At 43.6% G+C, this 23852-nt stretch overlaps 2 protein-coding genes across 2 annotated transcripts in view; one reads left to right on the forward strand and one right to left on the reverse strand.

Moving 5' to 3' along the window:
• Positions 1-1481: 1481 nt before the first annotated feature.
• On the reverse strand, positions 1482-12082 carry satb1a (SATB homeobox 1a). The gene is made up of 10 exons (XM_030788633.1): positions 11872-12082; positions 10835-11011; positions 8215-8341; positions 7655-7778; positions 6506-6620; positions 5257-5645; positions 4656-4853; positions 2616-2771; positions 2185-2382; positions 1482-1964 (listed from the first exon to the last, which is right to left on the reverse strand). Exons 1-10 carry the CDS (start codon positions 12080-12082, stop codon positions 1482-1484), a joined length of 2178 nt encoding a protein of 725 aa, XP_030644493.1.
• A 9287-nt stretch (positions 12083-21369) lies between these two features.
• kcnh8 (potassium voltage-gated channel, subfamily H (eag-related), member 8) overlaps positions 21370-23852 on the forward strand; it is an 84714-nt gene continuing 82231 nt past the window's right edge. Inside the window, exon 1 of the mRNA XM_030788634.1 lies at positions 21370-21445. Within this exon, the coding sequence (XP_030644494.1) occupies positions 21370-21445 (76 nt within the window). The remainder of the gene's footprint in view (positions 21446-23852) is intronic.

Consider the following 23852-nt stretch of genomic DNA (forward strand, 5'->3'; position numbering starts at 1 on the left):
ACTCTTAACACCATCACAAAGACAACATGTATTTCAGCCAAGTGTACTCCATGTTGAGTTCCAGTTTGCCACTTCCGGTTTTCTCCACTCACAAACATGAAACAATGTGTCTCATTTATGTAAGTATGTACATAATTGCTATCGTACACATTTACATATTTATGTACACTTTTATATAAGTATGATAAGATAAAAAATTTTTTCTATATACTGTATATATATGTTAGGGGTTCCACAGAGTAATCGAGCATTCTCGAGTTTCTACATTATCGTTGAGTACTTGCTAATCGTGTGATGCTAGATCTCGCCCGCACTCAGTTTCCAGTGAGAGCCCTTCGGTATCCATACTTAACCATTGCGTACGATAAGACCAAGTGTTATCTTCATATGATAACGTTAATTTTATGCTTTGCCCTATGCGCTGAGTCCAACCGCATCATAGTTGCATAGTCCTTTAAGTGATGCAGCAACCCCCCCCCCCCCCCACTGAGTGCTCGAGTTGTAAAATTATGTACTCGTGCAACCCCTAATATACACACACACACACACACACACGTATGTGTGTGTGTGTGTATATATATATATAAAATGTCTATCAAACATTCAGAAGTATGTGTTCTACGTTTGTGTCAAGATGCATCTATGGGACATTTTCAAACAATAATTCTTTTAAAAACATCCATATTCTGCTGGCTTAGTGCTTATATATAAATCCCTACACAGCAGCGATGAGAACACAGAGAGGCGAGTGGCAGGGTTCATTTTCAGACTGAATGAGCAAGTGAGGGAGGGGCTTTCACATAACACATTACATGCACATGACTCCGTCAATTACAGGATCCTTTTGAAAAGACATTGTGGGCAGTGCTCTAGCTCTTCAAGGCATTTCCTGGCATTCTCCTCATTAAGATGTTCATCTTGGCACTCCGGCTCCACACAAGACCTTCTTTCCTGTTTCTCTCGTCAGATCTGAGGTCCTGACGACATTTCATTCCATCCTAATACCGTAAACAGCTCAAAATTGCCTTCGCATCACTCAACGTAACCTGTCACTGAGTGTCTGTGCAGTCCAGACCTAAGTCCTCCCAGCCAATCAGGAGAGGGATTGCTATGGTAATGTGATGATTTGGTGAGGTCTGCTGTTCATATTAAAAAGGAGTTTCTCCTCAGTTTTCTCTTTTTTTCAAACTGTTAACATGAGAGCACACAGAGAGTGTATTATGCATAATATTTTGACAAGAGCCAACATTAATAGCACCATCTAAAGTACTGACTGCTACAGGGAAGTAGCCTGACACAGCTCTTTTACCGCTGTTTGCATGTGTGAGAATATTATCAATATTCCTGTTTTTTTATTAAGAAAAAAGACTGGAAAAGTTTTGAGAATATTGGTAAAATCCTGAAAACTCAAGACTTGTTGAGGGAGCCGCTGCGGCCTGTTTCCGTGGTTACTCTGAGGCTGAGGGTGGTGTCATGTGGAGTCATGTAAGGGGGTACTGGACGGGGCTCCCCTGGTCCTCCTCTTTCAGGGCTAGGACAGGCCTGGTCTGAGTACTCAAACTCCGCTCCATCTCACCGTCCTCCTGTTTACATGTCCCCTCCACTATCTCACTCTCCTCTTCCTCTCCTTCCTCCACTTTCACTCTCTCGACCTCCTCCTGCTCTCGCCTCTTTCCACTGTACTCCGGTTGTACCCCATACGCGTCCTGGTTTTGAAAAAATTGGAGGATAGTCTTTTTGGCCACACCCAGTTGGGCAGAGAGGGTGTTAACTGCCTCTTGGTCTGGCTGAATCCCGACATCTCGAATAAAACTCTTCAAGACTGTCATGGCATCCGGGGGCAGGACCAGTCCCTGCAGGTCAGACAGTGAAGCCCCCATCTCCTCTGAGGTTGGTGGGGGGACAGGACACTGGACTGGTGCCATTACTGATCCAGCCTGGTGGAGCACCTGCTGCAGCTGATGCTGGAAAGGAGAGGGCCTGTCATGTGGACACTATTACAGAGAGAAAAAAAATCAACCTCATGTTGCGTTTGAATCTCTGTGTCCACTTACATGTGCTGAGTTGTTTCTGCATGAGTATGTGTGTGCGTGTGAGAGAAAGAGAGAGGGAGAGAGAGAGAGGGAGAGAGAGAGAGAGAGAGTATGTGTGTGTGAGACAAAGTGTATGTATGGATGTACTAACCTGTAGTGTCTCATTAATGTAGAGTGGGGGTCTCTCTGTCAAGTGTGTTTGTCCTCCACTGCTTTCCTGCTCATATATGACATCACGCTCTGATTGGCTGAGGCTGAGGAAGCGACGAATCAGAGAAAGGTTCTCCCAAAGGGTGCGGTTTTGAGGAGAAGGTTCCTCCTTCCAGCGCAGCAGCTCACACAGCCACCCCTTAAACACACACACACACACACACACCCACAAGCATGCGCACACCACAAACATTCACATGCACCCACACACAGGTTGTTCTATTTAAAGAGTCACACACACCTATAGCTGCTGACTACAGCTGAGCAGTCCAGTGTGTCACTTATCAGTCTGTAGCGCCAACAGAAGCCACCCAACATCCCCTGTCTCTCTGTCACTCTCTCTGTCTCTTTAAAGACAGATTAAAGTCTCACCTGGCTCTTTGATGCAGACACCTTTGCAAACATGGCCTGAGAAACTTTGGCTCTTCTCATTTCCAGCTGAATCTCTTCATAGATACTGGAGTCGATGTTTAGCTCGTAGGCTTCTGGTTTTAGCACTGTCTCCACAGTGGCTGGTGACAGTTTGGGCTGAAATGACCAGGGTACAGTCACAATAAGCAGGTTGTAAAGTCAAACTCAGACTGCCTGATGGACAAATGAAAATGGAACAACCTTCTTTAACTTACATGAGAAACATGGGAATATGTGGGCCAGTCCTCAGTCCTCATGCTCTCCTTCCTCTGCTGGAACAGTCCATGTTACACCACAGAGAAAACACACAGTCAATCAGTCTATGTTCCAACACAGAGAAAACACACAGTCAATCAGTCCATGTTACCCCACAGAGAAAACATACAGTCAATCAGTCCATGTCACACCACAGAGAAAACACACAGTCAAACAGTCCATGTCACACCACAGAGAAAACACACAGTCAATCAGTCCATGTTCCAACACAGAGAAAACACACAGTCAATCAGTCCATGTTCCAGCACAGAGAAAACACACAGTCAAACAGTCCATGTCACACCACAGAGAAAACACACAGTCAAACAGTCCATGTCACACCACAGAGAAAACACACAGTCAATCAGTCCATGTTCCAACACAGAGAAAACACACAGTCAATCAGTCTATGTTCCAACACAGAGAAAACACACAATCAGTCCATGTTACCCCACAGAGAAAACATACAGTCAATCAGTCCATGTTCCAACACAGAGAAAACACACAGTCAATCAGTCCATGTTACACCACAGAGAAAACATACAGTCAAACAGTCCATGTTCCAACACAGAGAAAACACACAGTCAATCAGTCCATGTTCCAACACAGAGAAAACACACAGTCAATCAGTCCATGTTACACCACAGAGAAAACACACAGTCAATCAGTCCATGTCACACCACAGAGAAAACACACAGTCAATCAGTCCATGTCACACCACAGAGAAAACACACAGTCAATCAGTCCATGTCACACCACAGAGAAAACACACAGTCAATCAGTCCATGTCACACCACAGAGAAAACACACAGTCAATCAGTCCATGTCACACCACAGAGAAAACACACAGTCAATCAGTCCATGTTCCAACACAGAGAAAACACACAGTCAAACAGTCCATGTTCCAACACAGAGAAAACACACAGTCAATCAGTCCATGTTCCAACACAGAGAAAACACACAGTCAAACAGTCCATGTCACACCACAGAGAAAACATACAGTCAATCAGTCCATGTTCCAACACAGAGAAAACACAGTCAATCAGTCCATGTTCCAACACAGAGAAAACATACAGTCAAACAGTCCATGTTCCAACACAGAGAAAACATACAGTCAATCAGTCCATGTCACACCACAGAGAAAACACACAGTCAAACAGTCCATGTCACACCACAGAGAAAACACACAGTCAAACAGTCCATGTCACACCACAGAGAAAACACACAGTCAATCAGTCCATGTTACACCACAGAGAAAACACACAAACAGTCCATGTTACACCACAGAGAAAACACACAGTCAATCAGTCCATGTTCCAACACAGGGAAAACACACAGTCAAACAGTCCATGTTCCAACACAGAGAAAACACACAGTCAATCAGTCCATGTCACACCACAGGGACAAATTCAACAACGTTTGATTTTCCACTACAGGGACAAAGAAATTCACGAGTATGAATAACATCTTAGATTACAACAATTCACTCAGCTTTGCTCCAAGTTTAGTTCAAATTTCACATAACAGACACACACGAACACACACACACACACACACATAAACCAGAGCCTATAATGTAACTAGAACGACAAATTGTTATGACAGATCATCATAACCTTTATTCACAAGATCACACACTTCAATAAACCAGTGGAAAAAAAGGTTTACACCTTTTACTACATTAATCACATCCAATCCCACCCCACCCCCCTGGCCCGTCATTCTGTGGTCTCCCCCCCGTCTGACCTGCACGTGCCGCGGTGAGTGTGTGCTGCTGGGGTTGGCGGGAGTGGTCAGACTGCGTTCCCGTTCCTCCTGGTAGATGCGGTCACGGGCGGCCTGGGGCAGCTGCAGGAAACTCTGCATGGCCCTTAAATTCACCAGCAGAGACTGAGACGCAGACTGTGGGTCCTCCTCTTTTCGCAAGATCTCTGAGAGTAAGCCCTAAAACACACACACATTCACACACACACACACACACACACACACACACACACATATATACACACACACACATACACGCACACACACACACACACGCACACACACACACACACACACACACACATATACACACACACACACACACGCACACACACACACACAAACACACACACACACACATACACGCGCACACACACACACACACACACACACACACACACACATTCACACACACACACACACACACACACATTCACACACACACACACACACACACACACACACATATATGCACATACACACATACACATGTAAGGACAAATATAGACACACAAACAAACATGTACAGACCCATGCACACACATGTTGATGTCTGCTGATGGGTGAGAGAATGTGCGCTGACCTGAGTCCTGTTGAAGGCCACCCGTGCAAACACTGCCTGTGAAATCCCTGCCCGCTTCAGCTCCTCACGCACCCACTGGTAGATCTCCGGTGACACGTCGGCAGAAGGAGAGGGGCACTGTGCTGACATGGTGGTGGAGTCGTTGCGTTTGGGTGGAGTTCTCAGTGGTGCAGGACATGATGGTGTGTGTGTGTGACTGCTGAGCGTGTGTGAGTGTGTGAGAAGGTGTGACATGGCATATTGCTGGGAGAGAAGCTGTGACATAGCTAACCCAGGCATCCCAGCACGCATCTGAACCAGACTGTGCTGCTCTGACCCACCGCTGAAAGCCGGCCGCTTGGCCACGTGATTGGTAGAAGATGATTGGTCGGATGGGCTGTCCATCTGAGCTATGGGGTGGGGGACAGAGAGTTAATCTCATCATCCTCAACATAGGGCGGGTTACATGTATATACAAAGTCATTTATGTAAGGGATGATGTATAGAGAGCCAGTCATTATCACGAAATCAACCCCGACAGGGTGATGCAGGACCCCGACGTGAAGTGGAGGGGTCTTGAATCAGTCTGAAGGGGTTTATTTCCCGATAACGACCGGCTTGCTGTACATTATCCCACTTATTACACGGCTACTTACTAAAGAAACCGATCATTTGCCGCAAAATAACGATTTAAAAATGGTTTGATTTCAAAATTATTTTACTGCTTCCGCTAAAAAAAATGGTTTCCATAGCAACGGTCTGTTATACATACAGAACTAATAGACCATACAATGCCGTAACTGACCAATGAGAATTGAGTATTCAACAAACCGTGTATAGACCGTACAATGCCGTAACTGACCAATGAGAATTGAGTATTCAACAAACCGTGTATAGACCGTACAATGCCGTAACTGACCAATGAGAATTGAGTATTCAACAAACCGTGTATAGACCGTACAATGCCGTAACTGACCAATGAGAATTGAGTATTCAACAAACCGTGTATAGACCGTACAATGCCGTAACTGACCAATGAGAATTGAGTATTCAACAAACCGTGTATAGACCGTACAATGCCGTAACTGACCAATGAGAATTGAGTATTCAACAAACCGTGTAGTAATTTCAAGTTTATATCACAAAGAGAAAATGAAGATGAAGCCACTGTAAGCCGCCCTGGTTTCTCTGTCACATTTTTAGGATCAGTACATCCTGACCATGCTACATCAGCCCTGGGGCTGTGTCTGTGAGAGACAATACTACTCACTAGTCATCATATCTTTTGCTTTCTTGTAGTTTTTGTACCAGCGGCCGAACTCCTGGCACTTTGTGGCTGACACGTTGGCATGGTATGTGCTGTTTACCACAGATGAGATCATACTCTGAAATCCAAAGACAATTCAAAATCAGGAAGAATACAGATTAGTCTTTCCTCAGGCAGTAACAGAATGTTTACTGTAAACAAATAATAAATATGCTGGATCTGTGTTTCTGTGTCTGTGTTCCTTTGAAGTGAGAGCAGTTCATCACACTGGGGGTGGGTGGACAATGCAGGACAGACAGAAAAAGACAGGGACCTAAATTCACCACATTAACTGATACAGTCACAAGCTAAGTCAGTCTGCCTGTGATAACACAGACTCTCCGTCAGTCAGACAGTCTGCCTGTGAAAACACACACTCCGTCAGTCAGACAGTCTGCCTGTGATAACACAGACTCTCCGTCAGTCAGCCAGTCTGCCTGTGATAACACAGACTCTCCATCAGTCAGACAGTCTGCCTGTGATAACACACACTCTCCATCAGTCAGACGGTCTGCCTGTGATAACACACTCTCCATCAGTCAGACAGTCTGCCTGTGATAACACACACTCCGTCAGTCAGACAGTCTGCCTGTGATAACACACACTCTCCATCAGTCAGACAGTCTGCCTGTGATAACACACACTCTCCATCAGTCAGACAGTCTGCCTGTGATAACACACACTCTCCATCAGTCAGACAGTCTGCCTGTGAAAACACACACTCCGTCAGTCAGACAGTCTGCCTGTGATAACACAGACTCTCCGTCAGTCAGACGGTCTGCCTGTGATAACACACGCTCTCCGTCAGTCAGACAGTCTGCCTGTGATAACACACACACTCCGTCAGTCAGACAGTCTGCCTGTGAAAACACACACTCTCCATCAGTCAGACAGTCTGCCTGTGATAACACACACTCTCCATCAGTCAGACAGTCTGCCTGTGATAACACACACTCTCCGTCAGTCAGTCAGTCTGTCAGTCAGACAGTCTGCCTGTGATAACACACACTCTCCATCAGTCAGACAGTCTGGGGACCTAAATTCACCACATTAACTAATACAGTCACAAGCTAAGTCAGTAAGTGTGTAAGTGTGGGTCAGTCTGTCTGGTACCTGTGATAAGGGACACTCTTTTGCAAGTGAGCTCTGGTTCATTTCTTTGAGTAGTTCTTTCAGCGCATTTCTCACGGTGGAATGAGTCCACTGCTCAGGAGGCAAGTCATCTAATCCAGGGGCACTGGAGGAGAGAGCCCCATATAGACAGACAGACAGGATAGCAAAACTGGATCATTCTGTCATAATGGTTCAGAATGTCAATGGTGACAGAAGCATGTACTAAGCTTCCTTCTCATTTTGAAGCTGCTGATAGTTATTAAGAAACAATCTGTCTGTCTTTGTTAGAAAGCGCCTCTTCCAACAGGCACTCTTCCTCTTTCCCACTCTTCCTCTTTCCCAAGGAAGTTTCCCTTTATTTGGCATATTCAGTCACTACATCACACCATCTCACCTCACATTCAATAATTTCACAAATTGCTGATTTTTAGACATCTTCAAAAGAAAATAACTGGTCATTACTACCGAACTAACATGGAAGCAATGGTTTGGTGGGATTTTGGTGTGTGTGTGTTTGGCACTATCAGTGCTCTGGTATGTGTGTGTGTAAGACTGTTTACCAGTTGAGCTGTATCCTCAGTGTCACAACATGGTAAAGATCTTGAAGCATATCTCCCACTGTGGCATCAGTAACATCCGTTACACTGGAGACAGAGACAGGATTCCATCGCCCCACCTGGATCTGCCCTAATGCACACAAACACAAACACACAGACACACAAATGCACACACACACACACACACAGACACACACACACACATACACACACAAGCAAGGAGTAGAGCATGTGAATGTGAATATAGTCTGTGTGTGTCAATGCAGTTTGTGTGTGTGTGAACACTGCTGTGTGTGTGGAAAATGTCTGTGTGTGTGAACGTGGTCCACATGTGTGAATACGACCCATGTGTGTGAATACAGTTCATATGTATGCACTGAACTAGTCCTACCAGCAACACACAACTTTGCAATTTATGTGCCCAGCAAGTTGATAAATCAAGGATGCATCAAAAGGTGACTTGTGTGGACTTGGGTAGTCAAGTTTCCCAGAATACATTTCACCCAAATTTCACAAAAATAACAGCAATGGCGACAGGTGGGCTACAGCATAACTGTAAGTTTCGTATTACGACTGTTGTTCTGTCACCAAATGTAGTTCTTAAGATTTTTCAGGCGAGAAATTCAAATTCAGAAGTCGAGTATGGGTTGGTAGCGCCTCCTTGAAAGTCCTAAATGTTCGGAGATGTGACATCTACTAGCAGACCGAGCTCGCAAACTCCAGAGCCTGTAGCCAGAAAAGAACGCTGCTGTTTCAAATGCAGTTTAAGCATAAAGCATCCTCCCGCGTCATCAGGAGTCCTGACTCCAGAGTTGAACTTGAAAGTCCGAACCCCCAAGAACGGGAGTACGTACTTGGCGTACTTCGTATTGAGGAACGGCTATTGTTTTGATTTCTTCTTCTTCTTTTAATTTCCGACAGCCTAGGCACAGAAGTGCTTTTATGCCCGTTAAAAACAACAACATTTCACGTGAAAAGGCTTAACGTGGCTTAATGTTCCGAAACTAAGATCCATGATCACCAAATTTCTCTCTGACATCTCTTGTCAGCAACGCCTCCTCCTTCAAAAAATCAAAACTGAAATCCAAGGAATTGGGTCGTTAATTCACATTAAGCGTTTACCTCTCCATTGATGCCCATTATACGGAAACAGCTTAACGTGGCTTAATGTCCCAAAAACAGTGATCAGTGATCACCAAATGGAACCATGTGAACCAGGCTGAATGTGAATCAGAGTGAATGTGAACCAGAGTGGATATGAACCTGGCTGTATGTGAATCAGATTGACATATATCTCATGGAAGAAGGTAGCTAAATAGCTATTGAGGAAATGAACCATGTCCAAATGCAAACAAATCTCCAGGCTATGTACTAAGAAAAAGTTTCTCCTTGGAAGTTTAGGGCATGTCCTACACTTGTGACATGGGGCTGATATATACCTGAATTTATTTAAACACTGAGCAAAACAGCTGGCCAGGTACTGCCACCAGTATTAGTAAGTGTGTGTGGAGATTACACTGTTGCAGTCATCTGTTATTACTGTTTCATTCACCAAATCATTTCTTATGTAGAGTGTGTAAGAAGTCTTGGTTGCTCCCAAGGTTTCTTCCTCCTATTCACTGTATTAGGGAGTTTTTCGTTGCCACTGTTGCCTTGTGCTTGCTCACTGAGGGTTTATACACTGATTACTGTAAAGCTGCTTTGAGAAAGTTTTTGAATGAAAAAAGCGTTATACAAATGAACTTGAACTTGTGTGTACCTGTAGCCTGTGTCGCAGTGCTGTGTGTGTACCTGTAGCCTGTGTCGCAGTGCTGTGTGTGTACCTGTAGCCTGTGTCACAGTGCTGTGTGTGTACCTGTAGCCTGTGTCACAGTGCTGTGTGTGTACCTGTAGCCTGTGTCGCAGTGCTGTGTGTGTACCTGTAGCCTGTGTCGCAGTGCTGTGTGTGTACCTGTAGCCTGTGTCGCAGTGCTGTGTGTGTACCTGTAGCCTGTGTAGCTGTGCTGTGTGTGTACCTGTAGCCTGTATAGCTGTGCTGTGTGTGTACCTGTAGCCTGTGTAGCTGTGCTGTGTGTGTACCTGTAGCCTGTGTAGCTGTGCTGTGTGTGTACCTGTAGCCTGTATAGCTGTGCTGTGTGTGTACCTGTAGCCTGTATAGCTGTGCTGTGTGTGTACCTGTAGCCTGTATAGCTGTGCTGTGTGTGTACCTGTAGCCTGTATAGCTGTGCTGTGTGTGTACCTGTAGCCTGTATAGCTGTGCTGTGTATGTACCTGTAGCCTGTGTAGCAGTGCTGTGTGTGTACTTGTAGCCTGTATAGCTGTGCTGTGTGTGTACCTGTAGCCTGTATAGCTGTGCTGTGTGTGTACCTGTAGCCTGTATAGCTGTGCTGTGTGTGTACCTGTAGCCTGTATAGCTGTGCTGTGTGTGTACCTGTAGCCTGTATAGCTGTGCTGCGTGTGTACCTGTAGCCTGTATAGCTGTGCTGCGTGTGTACCTGTAGCCTGTATAGCTGTGCTGTGTGTGTACCTGTAGCCTGTATAGCTGTGCTGTGTGTGTACCTGTAGCCTGTATAGCTGTGCTGTGTGTGTACCTGTAGCCTGTATAGCTGTGCTGTGTGTGTACCTGTAGCCTGTATAGCTGTGCTGTGTGTGTAGCCCAGCTCATGCAGTGCCGCCTCAGTGAGGTGACTGAACAATAGCTCTCTCTTCAGCAGCACAAACTCAGCATGTTCCGACCGCCTCCTCTCCAGGGCTGGGGCTTCTTCTTGTTCCACCACACAAAACACAGGGACCAGGCTGCCTGTACAACACAACAATTATTCCATTAATCAGAAAAACAACTACACAAACTCACAGAGCAGCAAACTCACAGAACGGAAAATCAGCAATTAGCAAACAGAGGTAAACCTGAGCACTTCCCTGCTCTGAGTGGACACTGAACTGCATGTTATGGTTTACATGTGGCCTTTTGGAAAACCAGCCAGCTCCGTTTGGCCAGTCCACTGGTGAAAACCGGCCACAGTCACTCAAGTGTTAGGTGACATTTCACCAGTTCCTCTGTTCAGAACATTTCTGCAGTACCTCACAAACTGGGACCAGCTCATTTCTGCCTCTCACAAACTGGGACCAGCTCATGTCTGCCTCTCACAAACTGGGACCAGCTCATTTCTGCCTTTCACTGCTAAGTAACACTTCTATTTACACTGAACTCTTTAGATGCAGGAATCATGACTGAGTTCTTAAACAGACAGTTGATTGTAGAATTTGATATACTGTTAGCTAATGATCTGGCTTTTTGGCCGGAAACACACGAAACATGAAATACTGGATAAAAATAAGAGGCTCAAAAGTGGCATCCAAAAAGGCAAAGAGAAAAAACAGAAATCTCAAGGCTGCGGCAGCCAGACGTTTGAAATGGAAGCGTATTACAGAAGGAAGACACTTGAGGAAGACAGTCATACCCACTGCATTAAAATCTCAGATACCACACAGCTATATATAAATTTGCTTAGCAAAGTCAAGTTATAGTGTGACTTGATTACCACTGAATCATACTGGTTAATTTTCTAGCGCAAGCTAAGGCAAGCTTATCGACAGCATTACCTAGCAACTGATGAATTCCATCAATACAGGCTCCATCAGAAAATACAGGTTTTTTACCTTTCCTCCATGTGAGCTCTGGCTTTGGCAGTTGTGTTGCGTGTGTGCTCGCTGAGGGGGCTGGTTTGGACCCTGGATTTGAGAAATGGCTCCTCCCCTGGTAACTTTCTCCATTGTCCAAACGAGGCATCTTCACTGGAGGAGCCGTCAGGGGACTGCTGGAATCCAACCCTGACGCAACCTCGCAACCATTGGTTGACAACTGTTCCATCACTGCTCACAGCGCTAACACTCACAGTCTGAAGACTGAATAAACACCATAACATAAAAATGTATTAATGCAAATCTTATCCACAGTATAATTTCACCAATATTCACTGCAGGCTATAAAGCACATACTACTGTGTTAGCAATGACCTCGACTCGGCTCGATTAATTGAGGACATAACTCAGTCACAGGTACAGCGACAACTGTAAAGGAGCAGTAAAAAAAGCGAACAAATAAATAAATTTGACCGTAAGCAACTGACTATGACGCCTTTAAATTAAACAAATTAGCCTGCAACATCCCTCTGTGGCCAGATACATCAGCGCGACAACGCAGGGAATACAATAATAATTTTGTTGACACGCAATTCAGCATTATGATTTCAAAATTATACAACCCTAAGAAAAACATTCAACATCGCGGGAAACTTACACACAGCGTTCAACACGAAACTTGATGAGTCAGGAATTCGGTTTACTACTACAAGAAGCGAGAAACAAACACTAAAATTCTAACGTTTCCCTTCGGGGTGTTTTTACTGTTTTCGGTGCGTCTCCTTCCATTATAGTGAAAGGGTTGGTCACTAAATTCTCTCCCGCCCCCCTCCTCTCTCTCTCTCTGTTTTTAATGTGGTTGTTTCTGATAGCTTGCACTCTGACCCAATGTGATGATCAAACTGCTTTCTACCGCCCTGTCTGTCTTGATTCGATCATTCAGTTCATCGTCCTTACCATTAATCGGTTGGCCACTGAGATTCTTCAGGCACCTAGCACAGCTGGTCCCTTCGTCAGCCGAAGACTCGACACAAATGAGTAACACAGATGTAAACCAGGCAGGATTTCAAGAGGGTAGCCTGGTTTTCATCCTCGCGTTCATCGTTTCGTGTATCCCTGACATTTGACAACAACAACGATTTTCAGCTTATAACATCTACAAAGACACATACCGCATCTCTCCGTCCTCCTCTGTCGTCAAATTATGATCTGCATGTGTGGGCAAACACATCACGTGCTCATTCAAGCACAAGCAATACGCTCAGAGGCCACAGCGCTGAGAAAAACAACGAACAGCACCAATTAGACGGCATTACCTTTCTTCAATAAACCAATCAGTTTAATACAATGTTATGTCGTTGAAGTCAGTGATAACGCTGCCTTATCGGAGTAATTCACCAGACTCCCGCACAACAGAGCCCCCCCAAAAAAAGACAATCATGACGTGAAAACGTTTCGTCACCTAAGCAGCAACACACCTGGCAAGAAAAATAAGATAAAACCAAATTGAAATGGAATAAGACACAGGGAAGCCGACTGTTAATCTAAATGCTCTCTAAGTGCAAACTGATATGACATTTTTGAGACAACACAATTTTAAACTAGACTGATATGATATTGTTTTTAAACCTCTCTTTGTCAGCCACAGTAATTCCCACAAGATGTGTGTTTTCCCATTGTCAGTGAAATATTTTGGGAATCTGGACTTCAAAAACCTCAATACCACATCAATATTCTTAACAATAATTTTACTGAATTTATGCTTGTGAAGTTCAATCTATAAAATATCACAGATATGGGCCAGTGGAGTGGGGACTTTACAATATCATTATCGCCTTCAACAAGTATGGCTTATGTCTATGGAGCCTTACATCATCAAGGCCTGCCAGTTCACTGTCAGAGCCCTGCTCGCCCCCTCTCTCTCACCCCAGTAAATGAAATCTATGTTTGTGGTTGTATAAATGTGATTTCCAGATTTCCATGATAGCAAGTGAACATATAACACACACACACACACACACACACATTTATGAGATAGGGAGTGAGTGAGGCAGAGAGAAGAGACACGCTTGCAGTGTCAGTATTATTATTAAGATTAAAGCCAGGTTGTGTCTGACCTGTGACTGATGCTACTATAGTGTCAATGAATAACGTTTTTCTTTTTACCACTTTTTTTTTCAATCTTTCATACTCTCCCTCTAAAACCCGCAAATCACTATCCAAAAAGCAGTCCTGTATAAATACGTTAATAATGGAATAAAGTAATGGATACAGGTTTGAGATATTTCAGATGGATTTGACTACTTATTTGAATGATGACGTTACTACAGTAAATCTCCAGTTGGAACTGTGTGATCTGTTCTCAATAAATTCATGACTGTTTCTGCTCTAAATGGACATTTTCATTCTATCTGTATTGTTTGCCATTTGCCCACTGGGTTGGCACCTGTTGCACACCTGACTGGCCATGAAGGGATGTCCTCTGTCTGTGGTCCTTCTCAAGATTTCTTCCATTTTTTCCCTGTTACACTTGGGTTTTGGTGTGTTTTTTCTTGCCTGCTATGAGGATTAAGTCAGGGGGAGCTGTCCTGTTTTGTTTGCTGCAAAACTGTGGGCATGTAAAGCCCTTTGAGACTGTAAACAGTGATGCTGGGCTTCAAATAAACTTAAACTTGAACTCAGAATGTGACATGTGACACACTGACCATTAGTGGAACTGAAATGTTGTGAAATGTTGGACGGTCTCTTGGAGTACTGGTGCTCTAGTAATGGTCATCTGTATGACCACATACACAGTTATTCAGACTGAGTGTCACAGTGCTGGTGGGTCAGCCTATCAGCATTCAACTTCAGTGGCTTTAACCACCAGCTAATTAAATTCACTATTCAGTTAAATGTTGCACCTGTTTTTGGATTGTCCTGCCCCCGCTGCCATCCCAGCTGTGCTCTGGTGTATGATTGTGCCTGTCTGTTCTGTGTATCTTTGTGAAGTTCCTTGATCATTTGAATCTCTGAGTTTTAGTGGTTATTTGAGCATAATATCCTTGTGTCCCTGATCTAAGCGTGTTTCTGTTTCTGCCTTTGTTAGACCACATGTTAATTTGCTCTCATGTTCTCTTCCTTTCTTAAGCGCTGAGAAACCCTGGGGTTGAATAAATACGTTAACCCAGCACATACGTCCTGTCCCTTCTGTCTGTCACAATGACGCCACTAAAATGACTCCTCATATTTTGCAGTAAGCAAACCTCAAAAATAAATACCAAGTTCAGTTTGACTCAGAAATAAGCAGAAAGTAGACAACATATTTTAATTGGCCTCATATTACTGTAGTACTTCATAAATAAATCAATGTTAAGATTAGGGAGTTTAAAGCACACAATCTGCACTCTTACTTATTTTTAAATTTGATGTATTATCCAAAGCAATTTCCAAGACAGGCAGAGAAACACAAGAATTCTGAAGGAAAATAAAGTGTCACGCTGGTGGTGTGGTGCAGGACCCAAGTGCAAGACACGATGGTTGAAGGTGACCAAAACGGAAGACTTTACTGACAAATGAAGATCAAAATAGAAGTGCAAACTGATAACAAAAAGGTGCAGCATGACAGTGCGCAAAATACACAAACAATGATAGACCAAGGACAAGGAAAACACTAGGACTTAAATAGAGGGAGAACTAAACAGGGCAACACAGGATTGGTAGAAATTAATAAGGTTAATTAGACAAAACGGGAGCAGGTGGGGGGCGGAGACAGACAGAACAGGCGCACAAAGACATGCCAAACTAAAAGTCCAAAATGAGGTGCAGGTTGTGACAATAAGAAAGTGCCCCCATGATATAACAAGTATCACAATAAAGCCTTAGTTATTACCAGTCACACAGGGAAGGAAATCTATATCTTAAGAAGTCAGTGAACACAAGACAGCACATCTAATACCCAAATTACTGACACAATCTCTCTCTCTGTCTCTGTCTCCCTCTCTCTCTCTTTCTCTCTGTCTCTGTCTCTCTCTCTCTCTCTGTCTGTCTCTGACTCTCAATTAAATTCAAAGTGCTTTATTGGCATGACAAATAACGCATTTGTATTGCCAAAGCAGTCATACAAAGGATAAGGAACACAAGGAACAAGTCATATAGATCTAATCTAAGTCTGAATCTAATCTAATTGTAAATCTAATCTAAATCTGAATCTAATCTAAGTGTAAATCTAATCTAAGTCTGAATCTAATCTAAGTGTAAATCTAATCTAAGTCTGAATCTAATCTAAGTGTAAATCTAATCTAAGTCTGAATCTAATTCAAATCTACTCTATGTGTAGATTTACACAGATTTAGACTTACATAAAATAAACATAGACACTTCTTATGTTCCTCTGCACCCTTAAGGTGTCACAGTGACATTTATTGTGACTACCCCTGCTGGTGGCTTGCTTAATTTATTTCTCTGTTTTTCTATTCTTCCAGGCAGGTAGGCATCACCTGCGCCATTACCTGCCTGGCTCATCTGAGCGTGGTTTGCTCTTCTCTATAAATACAACCCAAGCCTGGCTTGAATGAGGGGCACTTTATCTGATGGCCACTATAACCTCTGAGCCAGGCTGCGCTGATAAATGTTTTGTTTTCGGTACATTTCAGTTTAATAAAACCCCTAGATATTGAGCCGAACTCTGTCCATGTCCCCTTTATGTTGCAGTTGGTGTGGCCAGCTGTAACAACACTACCCAACAAATATGAAGAGGAACATTACATGTATAGTATCATTAAACGTTCAATATATTCACCTTTAGGTTGAGCTAGTGTCCCCCAGTGCCCCTCAGCTTATGACACAGGGAAATATAGTTGGCTGCCAGAGCAACTAAAGGTCCCTCTCCTGAGAGCATAGCCATTTTTTTCATTTTTGTTCAGGACTTCTCTCTCTCTCTTTCTTTCTCTCCCTCTCTCTCTCTGTCTGTCTCACCCTCTCTCTTTCTCTCTCTCTCTTTCTCTTTCTCTCTGTCTCTCTCTCCCTGTCTCCAGTTAATCATGGCACTGCCTAAAGCTAGGGGGTAACTCACTTAAACGTACAATTTAAGATTGGCATTGTTGGACTGTTGAATCAATAGGAAAGGTACCTGGTCATTGATCAATTAAATGAACATTTCAAAAATGTTCCATTTCCATAAAATTTCAAAAATGTTCCATTTTTAGACAGACTATGTTGTGGTTGGAAGAAAATCTGCTTTTATGAAGTGATTACTATGAATGGCAATATTTCAACATCACTCAAATGATATGTTGCAATTAATAATTGAATATAACATTTAATTATTTATTCCCACATTAATCCAGGAGTTGTATTTCAATGCATCCCTTGGATTAAATGTGATAAAAATTAGCTGATTACTCCATAAATTAGATATGTAAATTAAGAACACATTACAGTTAGCCAAGTTTATATTATATGGGTTAGGGTCATGGGATAATTGACATCACCTTGTATACAGTAAGAGAAACAGACGTCAATCTTAACATGCGTTCATAATCAATTACTGGAAGAAAGCGTTGAAGATATGGAGCAAACCCAATCAACTCAAAGCCCTCTCAACTCTGTGGCCTGATTTATCTAAACCAGTGGCATGTCCGCACATCTCCAGACAGAACATCCATACACACCCCAGTCAAACTCAAACTCATTCTGCTCCACACTTTCAGCTGCATGTTAGCTACACACACACAAACACACACACATACACACACACACACAATCTGACGGCTGCAGTGGAGCAAGGCTCTTGTCTCCAGTGGAGATTCTATAAGGCCTGAATATCCTCCAGAATGAAGACTGTATATGAGTAATGAGTACAGCATGACCATCTCTGAGTAGGATCTGTTCTGTCTCTTCCTTTAATGCACCTTCTCTCTCTCTTGCTTTGACAAAATGACTGATCTTGTCGGAGCTCTCGTGGGTGTGTCTGATGATGCGGTAACGAGTCAATCACACAAATCTACGCTGAGTGAAAGACAACTCTACGCTGAGTGAAAGACAACTCTACGCTGAGTGAAAGACAACTCTACGCTGAGTAAAAGACAACTCTACGCTGAGTGAAAGACAACTCTACGCTGAGTGAAAGACAACTCTACGCTGAGTGAAAGACAACTCTACGCTGAGTAAAAGACAACTCTACGCTGAGTGAAAGACAACTCTACGCTGAGTGAAAGACAACTCTACGCTGAGTAAAAGACAACTCTACGCTGAGTGAAAGACAACTCTACGCTGAGTAAAAGACAACTCTACGCTGAGTGAAAGACAACTCTACGCTGAGTGAAAGACAACTCTACGCTGAGTAAAAGACAACTCTACGCTGAGTGAAAGACAGCTCTACGCTGAGTAAAAGACAACTCTACGCTGAGTGAAAGACAACTCTACGCTGAGTGAAAGACAACTCTACGCTGAGTAAAAGACAACTCTACGCTGAGTGAAAGACAGCTCTACGCTGAGTAAAAGACAACTCTACGCTGAGTGAAAGACAACTCTACGCTGAGTAAAAGACAACTCTACGCTGAGTGAAAGACAACTCTACGCTGAGTGAAAGACAACTCTACGCTGAGTAAAAGACAACTCTACGCTGAGTAAAAGACAACTCTACGCTGAGTAAAAGACAACTCTACGCTGAGTGAAAGACAACTCTACGCTGAGTAAAAGACAACTCTACGCTGAGTGAAAGACAACTCTACGCTGAGTGAAAGACAACTCTACGCTGAGTAAAAGACAACTCTACGCTGAGTGAAAGACAACTCTACCCTGAGTAAAAGACAACTCTACGCTGAGTGAAAGACAACATGTGGTGTGTTTTGGGCAGTGAGGAGTGATGGTGAGAATGTGGTGTGTTTTGGGCAGTGAGGAGTGAGGGTGAGAATGTGGTGTGTTTTGGGCAGTGAGGAGTGATGGTGAGAATGTGGTGTGTTTTGGGCAGTGAGGAGTGATGGTGAGAATGTGGTGTGTTTTGGGCAGTGAGGAGTGATGGTGAGAATGTGGTGTATTTTGGGCAGTGAGAAGTGATGGTGAGAATGTGGTGTGTTTTGGGCAGTGAGGAGTGATGGTGAGAATGTGGTGTGTTTTGGGCAGTGAGGAGTGATGGTGAGAATGTGGTGTGTTTTGGGCAGTGAGGAGTGATGGTGAGAATGTGGTGTGTTTTGGGCAGTGAGGAGTGATGGTGATGGCTCTATATCTCCACCAGAAAGCTCTTTCACAAATAGACAGTTGAGCCTAAAAATAGATACTGTCTCAAATAAACAACAATACCTTTTGGCAAGCACTCATCTGACACAACAGATTACTCTTCCCCTGAGATGCAACCTTTCCAGTTAGGAGAATTCACCTTCAGTAGGAGTTTCAGTTCGTACCCCTGCTTTGGCTTACCAAGATTTTTTTTGAGTTTACAAGGACAAACAGCTGACAGCAACTTTCCTTGCAGTCTCCCTCGCTGTCTCTTCTTGCCTTCCCCTTCAGTGTCAGCTTGTTTGGAAACACACAACATGGACACTAAGTTCTAGAGTAGGAGCCCTTCTCAAAACAAAGGTGAAGAAGCACATAATGTTTCCAGCCTTGGTGGCACGGCCACGCAGTGGGTAGCGCTGCTGCCTCAAGAGGGTCCTGGGTTCTATTCCTTTCTGAATGGAGTTTGCATGTTCTCCCCGTGTCTGCGTGGGTTTCCTCCGGGAGCTCCGGTCTCCGGTCCAAAGACATGTAAAGGCTGAATTATACTTCTGCGTATGCCTACGCCGTAGCCTACTCGAGTGGCCAACACCTTGTGAGCATTTATACTTCTGCGTTGGTGTGTCCGCGTCGCTCTGTAGTGAAACCTTCAAAACGCTTCTTTGCGGTGGGATTTCTATGCCACTGTGTTGATTTCCTCATGCATTTAAAACGATGGAGTAATGTTAAATAAAAAGTCGGAATTCAGTCCTTGCACAGCAATATCTGTAAAACAAATTTTGCGTTAAAAGAAGGACTAGTTTCCAAACTTTGGGGGATAAACAAACGGAGCTCTGAAGATAACTAAAATTCGCCATTTTGCCGAAAATTTTCAATCGCGACTGAAACTGAGTGGATCATGTTGGAGTTGGAGCTTAAAAATGTTGAGCAGTTACTTTTACTATAATTACTGCAATACATAAATGAGCGAAAACGTCGGAGGAGATGGTGTGTACGACCATTGAACCGGTTGAGCAGGAGGAGGGTGATGCCACCAAGTTCACAGTTGTCACAGTTGTTGTGGTCTGCTCGACGCGCGTCGCAGCGATGCGTAGTTACATTTCTAGGGAGGTGCGCGTCAGGCTACGGCGCAGGGTACGAGGCTACGCAGAAGTACTTCGACGCAGAAGTATAAATTGGGCTTAAGTCAGGCGAGTTGGAGATACTAGGTGTGAGTGTGTGCGTGAATATGTTCATCGGTGTTTCTGCCCTGCAGTGGACTGGCGACCACTCCAGGGTGTTTCCCCGCCTTTTGCCCAATGAGCGCTGGGATAGGCTCCAGTACTACCCACGACTGTAATTAGGATGAGTGGCTTAGAAAATGAATGAATGATTCTAGACTTCTGTTGATTCATGTTATGCCTTATAGGAACAGCACACTTTCAACCTGTGTTGAAATAACGCGGATAAGAAGTTTGGTTTAAGAATACGGCCCAATAATTTAGACCCCATAAAACGTTGCAAGAGCACTATCCTGTCAGCAGAGGGAGTTGTTTGACAGCGCACTACCGTATACTCGATTACGGTTCCATTCTTCACTTCCATAAGCACCGAACAGACTCTCAAATGCGCTGAGTGGGAAAGCTCATCCTACATTTGCCCGACACTTCCTACCCCTTCTCACCACCAGTGGAATAACCCACGTGCTGTCTTCACAGGAGCCTGTCGATCGAACTCAAACACACTTATTGTGGTGACTCGTCCCGTTCCTATAATCACAGGGAGAACATGCGAAGTGTTCACACTGATCACATTTGGGAAATCTTTCCAGAATCCGTAATCTCAATCTCTACAATCCACATCGAGACTAAATGTCTGCCACCGACCGTAACGCGTTATTCTCTTCCTCTAGTGATCCGGACAAAATCACATTTTAACATTTATTAAGTTTTGAAGTTTTTAATCTTATTCCACAGATTTCATTTATATCGATATTGATTAAGTGTAATCTATATCAATATTATAATTTAAAATGTTACTCCTTAAGAGTCAATAATGGGGAAAGGCTGTCTTTCTATGTCGTTTTACGGTTAATTTAGTAGTCACTGTCGCGTGCTGGTCCCTCTCCAATGGCCCTCGCATCATTTACCTGATGTGTACCTGCGGGCTTCTCTATCCCATCGCCACGGGCACGCGCCTGTATTTCACTCGCTCTCCACTCAATATGGAACCGAAAAATTGGACTCCGTTTAAATGCACAGTTGCCAGTTGCGCGATAAGTCTTGTTACTGGTAACGCACTGTAGTGTAAGTTTGACGGGGACGTCGCTCACAAGGCGGGAAAATGCCTGTTATGAAGGGATTACTTGCGCCACAGAATACATTTCTCGACACCATAGCGACACGTTTTGACGGCACACGTAAGTTTTACAGAGCCTCTATCGTTTTGCATTTGTGCTCAACTTTCTCTGTTTATAGGCTATTACGTAAATACAAAACACAAGCAAGCTGGAGGGTCTTTGATACTTGCCCGCGGACAGCAAGTATCTTTTTAGATAGATAGATAGATAGATAGATAACAGTTTCACAAGAAATGATCGAAATATGTGTGTTTTCATAGCTCTTTTAAAATCAGCTAAAAGAATTATGAAAACTGTTATTTACATAGCACGATGTTTTCAGCCAAAAAAAAAAAAAAAAAAAATGCAATGTCAATGTTATAATTAGTTCAGCATTAGCTTTTATGCCCAGGCTGAAACCTTACACGGCGAGTATGTTGTGTCTCAGCACCATGGACAGAGCAGAAGGGTTCCCCATGCCTGGCCCAGTCAGTCTCCGAGCGGTAAGGCTCAGCTGCAACCTGGATAAACTGATTTGCCGAAGAAAATTCTCTTATTCTTCATTTCAGTAGTGTGTTTGATACACTGATTCGAATTTTCACCGGTGTTCAACATTATAACAGATGAATATAGGCAGTTTAGTTAGAACACATGTTTATAACAACGATGGAATCCAGCGCGCAAAAATGTGCAGAATATTATTTCACGTGCAGCTCATTCATTGAAACTCACATCCATCATTTGCAAGTAGACAGACAGAATGGGCTGTCAGACAGCTCGAGTCATATTCAGGCTCGGACAGCTGCGTGGTTATGAAAGGAGTGTGAGTACCCAGCGCGAAACACGGTAACCTAATCACCTCTCAGCTCGGAGCAAGCTATATAAATGAGCTGTAACAACAGTTTAGCTCCTGAGAATGTTATGCTATTCTCATCTCATGTAAGTAAAACGTCACGATTCTTTGCGTGTGTGAACAGTCATGTATCGTTAAGCGACTGTCGCCTCTGTGGCATATCAGTCATCCGTCATATGTTTGTCCGTACTGCATTGCTGTCTATTAAAGACTTTGTGATATTTGGTGATAGTTTTGTGGAGCTTAACTCGCCAGGAGAAAACCGCTCGTATCAGGTAAAAATCTTAAAGGGCACGGGGTCCCAGATGACTGCGAGCTCTGCATCACGGCGCGTGTAAGTGTCCCTCAGCATGCTGGTGTGAATTTTGCCGCTATAAAGACATGATACCCCAGGTAAAATAACTAGAAATAGCAAGGTCCAAAAACATAATGTAGGTGACTGAGAATTAAAACTTTCCCAAAACGACTTATCTGGGTCAGCTGGGGTGGAGGAAACAAATCCTCTGACGTCACTGACAGGCCTTCACTGTATCAGGGAAAGTTACCCAGGACCCCAGCGAGCGAGAGTTAAACTTCACAAGTGTGCTTTTATTCACGTTGTGCTTTTAATTGAAAAGCACAACGTGAATACAAATGGAAAAATTTGCAACATCTCCCACTCACTTTCCGCAGAAAAGCATCATACGAACAATAAAGGGCCTTCGCGATATTTACAGAGCAGTCGTATGCTACACTCGTCTTGCCTGACCTCATTCTGTGACCTCATCAGTCATTGTCATTATGGCCTTTAAGTGTTGTCAAAAGTGCGACAATTGTAAAATGTCCAGGTGAATTTTAAAATGCCCAGAAACGTCCAGCTGAATGTTCAGTTATGAAGTAACCTAGATATAAGAAACGCCTCAGCAGTTCCCGATAATGCATGTGTGTCGTGTCCTGGTTTAGTACAATGCAACCAGGATTAGACTCTCACGTATCGTTCTTGTTAAATGGCTCGGTATAAACTGCATATGGTAGTGAGTTGCAATGATGCATTTGAGGCTTTTCTGTATAGTTTTGGGGCACACCGCAAGAGTGAAAGAATGCAATAAAAATAACGTATGCACGAGGAGAAACTTCTTCGACGGTTTAAATGAACTCGACTGAATAAAGTCCATGTCCTTGGGTAAATCTGTCGTAATGTTAAAAAAGAATGTGTTATTAGAAAAAACTCGCCACTTAAAACATCATCTACTGCATAGATGCCCTCTCTGTATCATTAACAGCAGTCTGTTCTACAAGCAATCGTCATTTACGTTTGTGTGTTACGTTCATTCTCGCACTGAAGTATTAGAAGAGGCTTATATAGTCATAATGAATATGTTATGGTGAGTGCGGACTCTGAGAGAAGCGTCTTCCTTGTGGAGTTAAAAATACTGTACCTAACACGGAGCTGATGCACAGCTCATAAGTCACAATTAAGCAGACAGAGAGAGAGAGAGAGAGAGAGAGAGAGAGAGCAAAGGGGTTGCAGTACAGATGGGAGAGAGAAAGAGGGAAGAGATAGAGAAAAAAACAGAACAGGGAGAAGGTGTGTGTGACACAGTGTGGAGAGAAGGGGTGAACAGGAAAACAGAGAGGGAGGTTTAGGACACTGTT

Source organism: Chanos chanos, chromosome 12 (genome assembly GCF_902362185.1).
Source record: "Chanos chanos chromosome 12, fChaCha1.1, whole genome shotgun sequence".
NCBI classification, from domain to species: domain Eukaryota; kingdom Metazoa; phylum Chordata; class Actinopteri; order Gonorynchiformes; family Chanidae; genus Chanos; species Chanos chanos.

Bases quoted from the DNA above. Each gene is read 5' to 3' on its own strand.
- satb1a (XM_030788633.1), bottom strand. From the start codon at position 12,082: ATGGAACAGTTGTCAACCAATGGTTGCGAGGTTGCGTCAGGGTTGGAT. The intron at 4,854-5,256 runs GTCAGCGCACAT...TGTGTGTTTTAG, and splicing joins TGGCCTTCAACAGGACTCAG to GGCTTACTCTCAGAGATCTT. The intron at 2,772-4,655 runs GTCAGACGGGGG...TGGTCATTTCAG, and splicing joins ACTCACCGCGGCACGTGCAG to CCCAAACTGTCACCAGCCAC.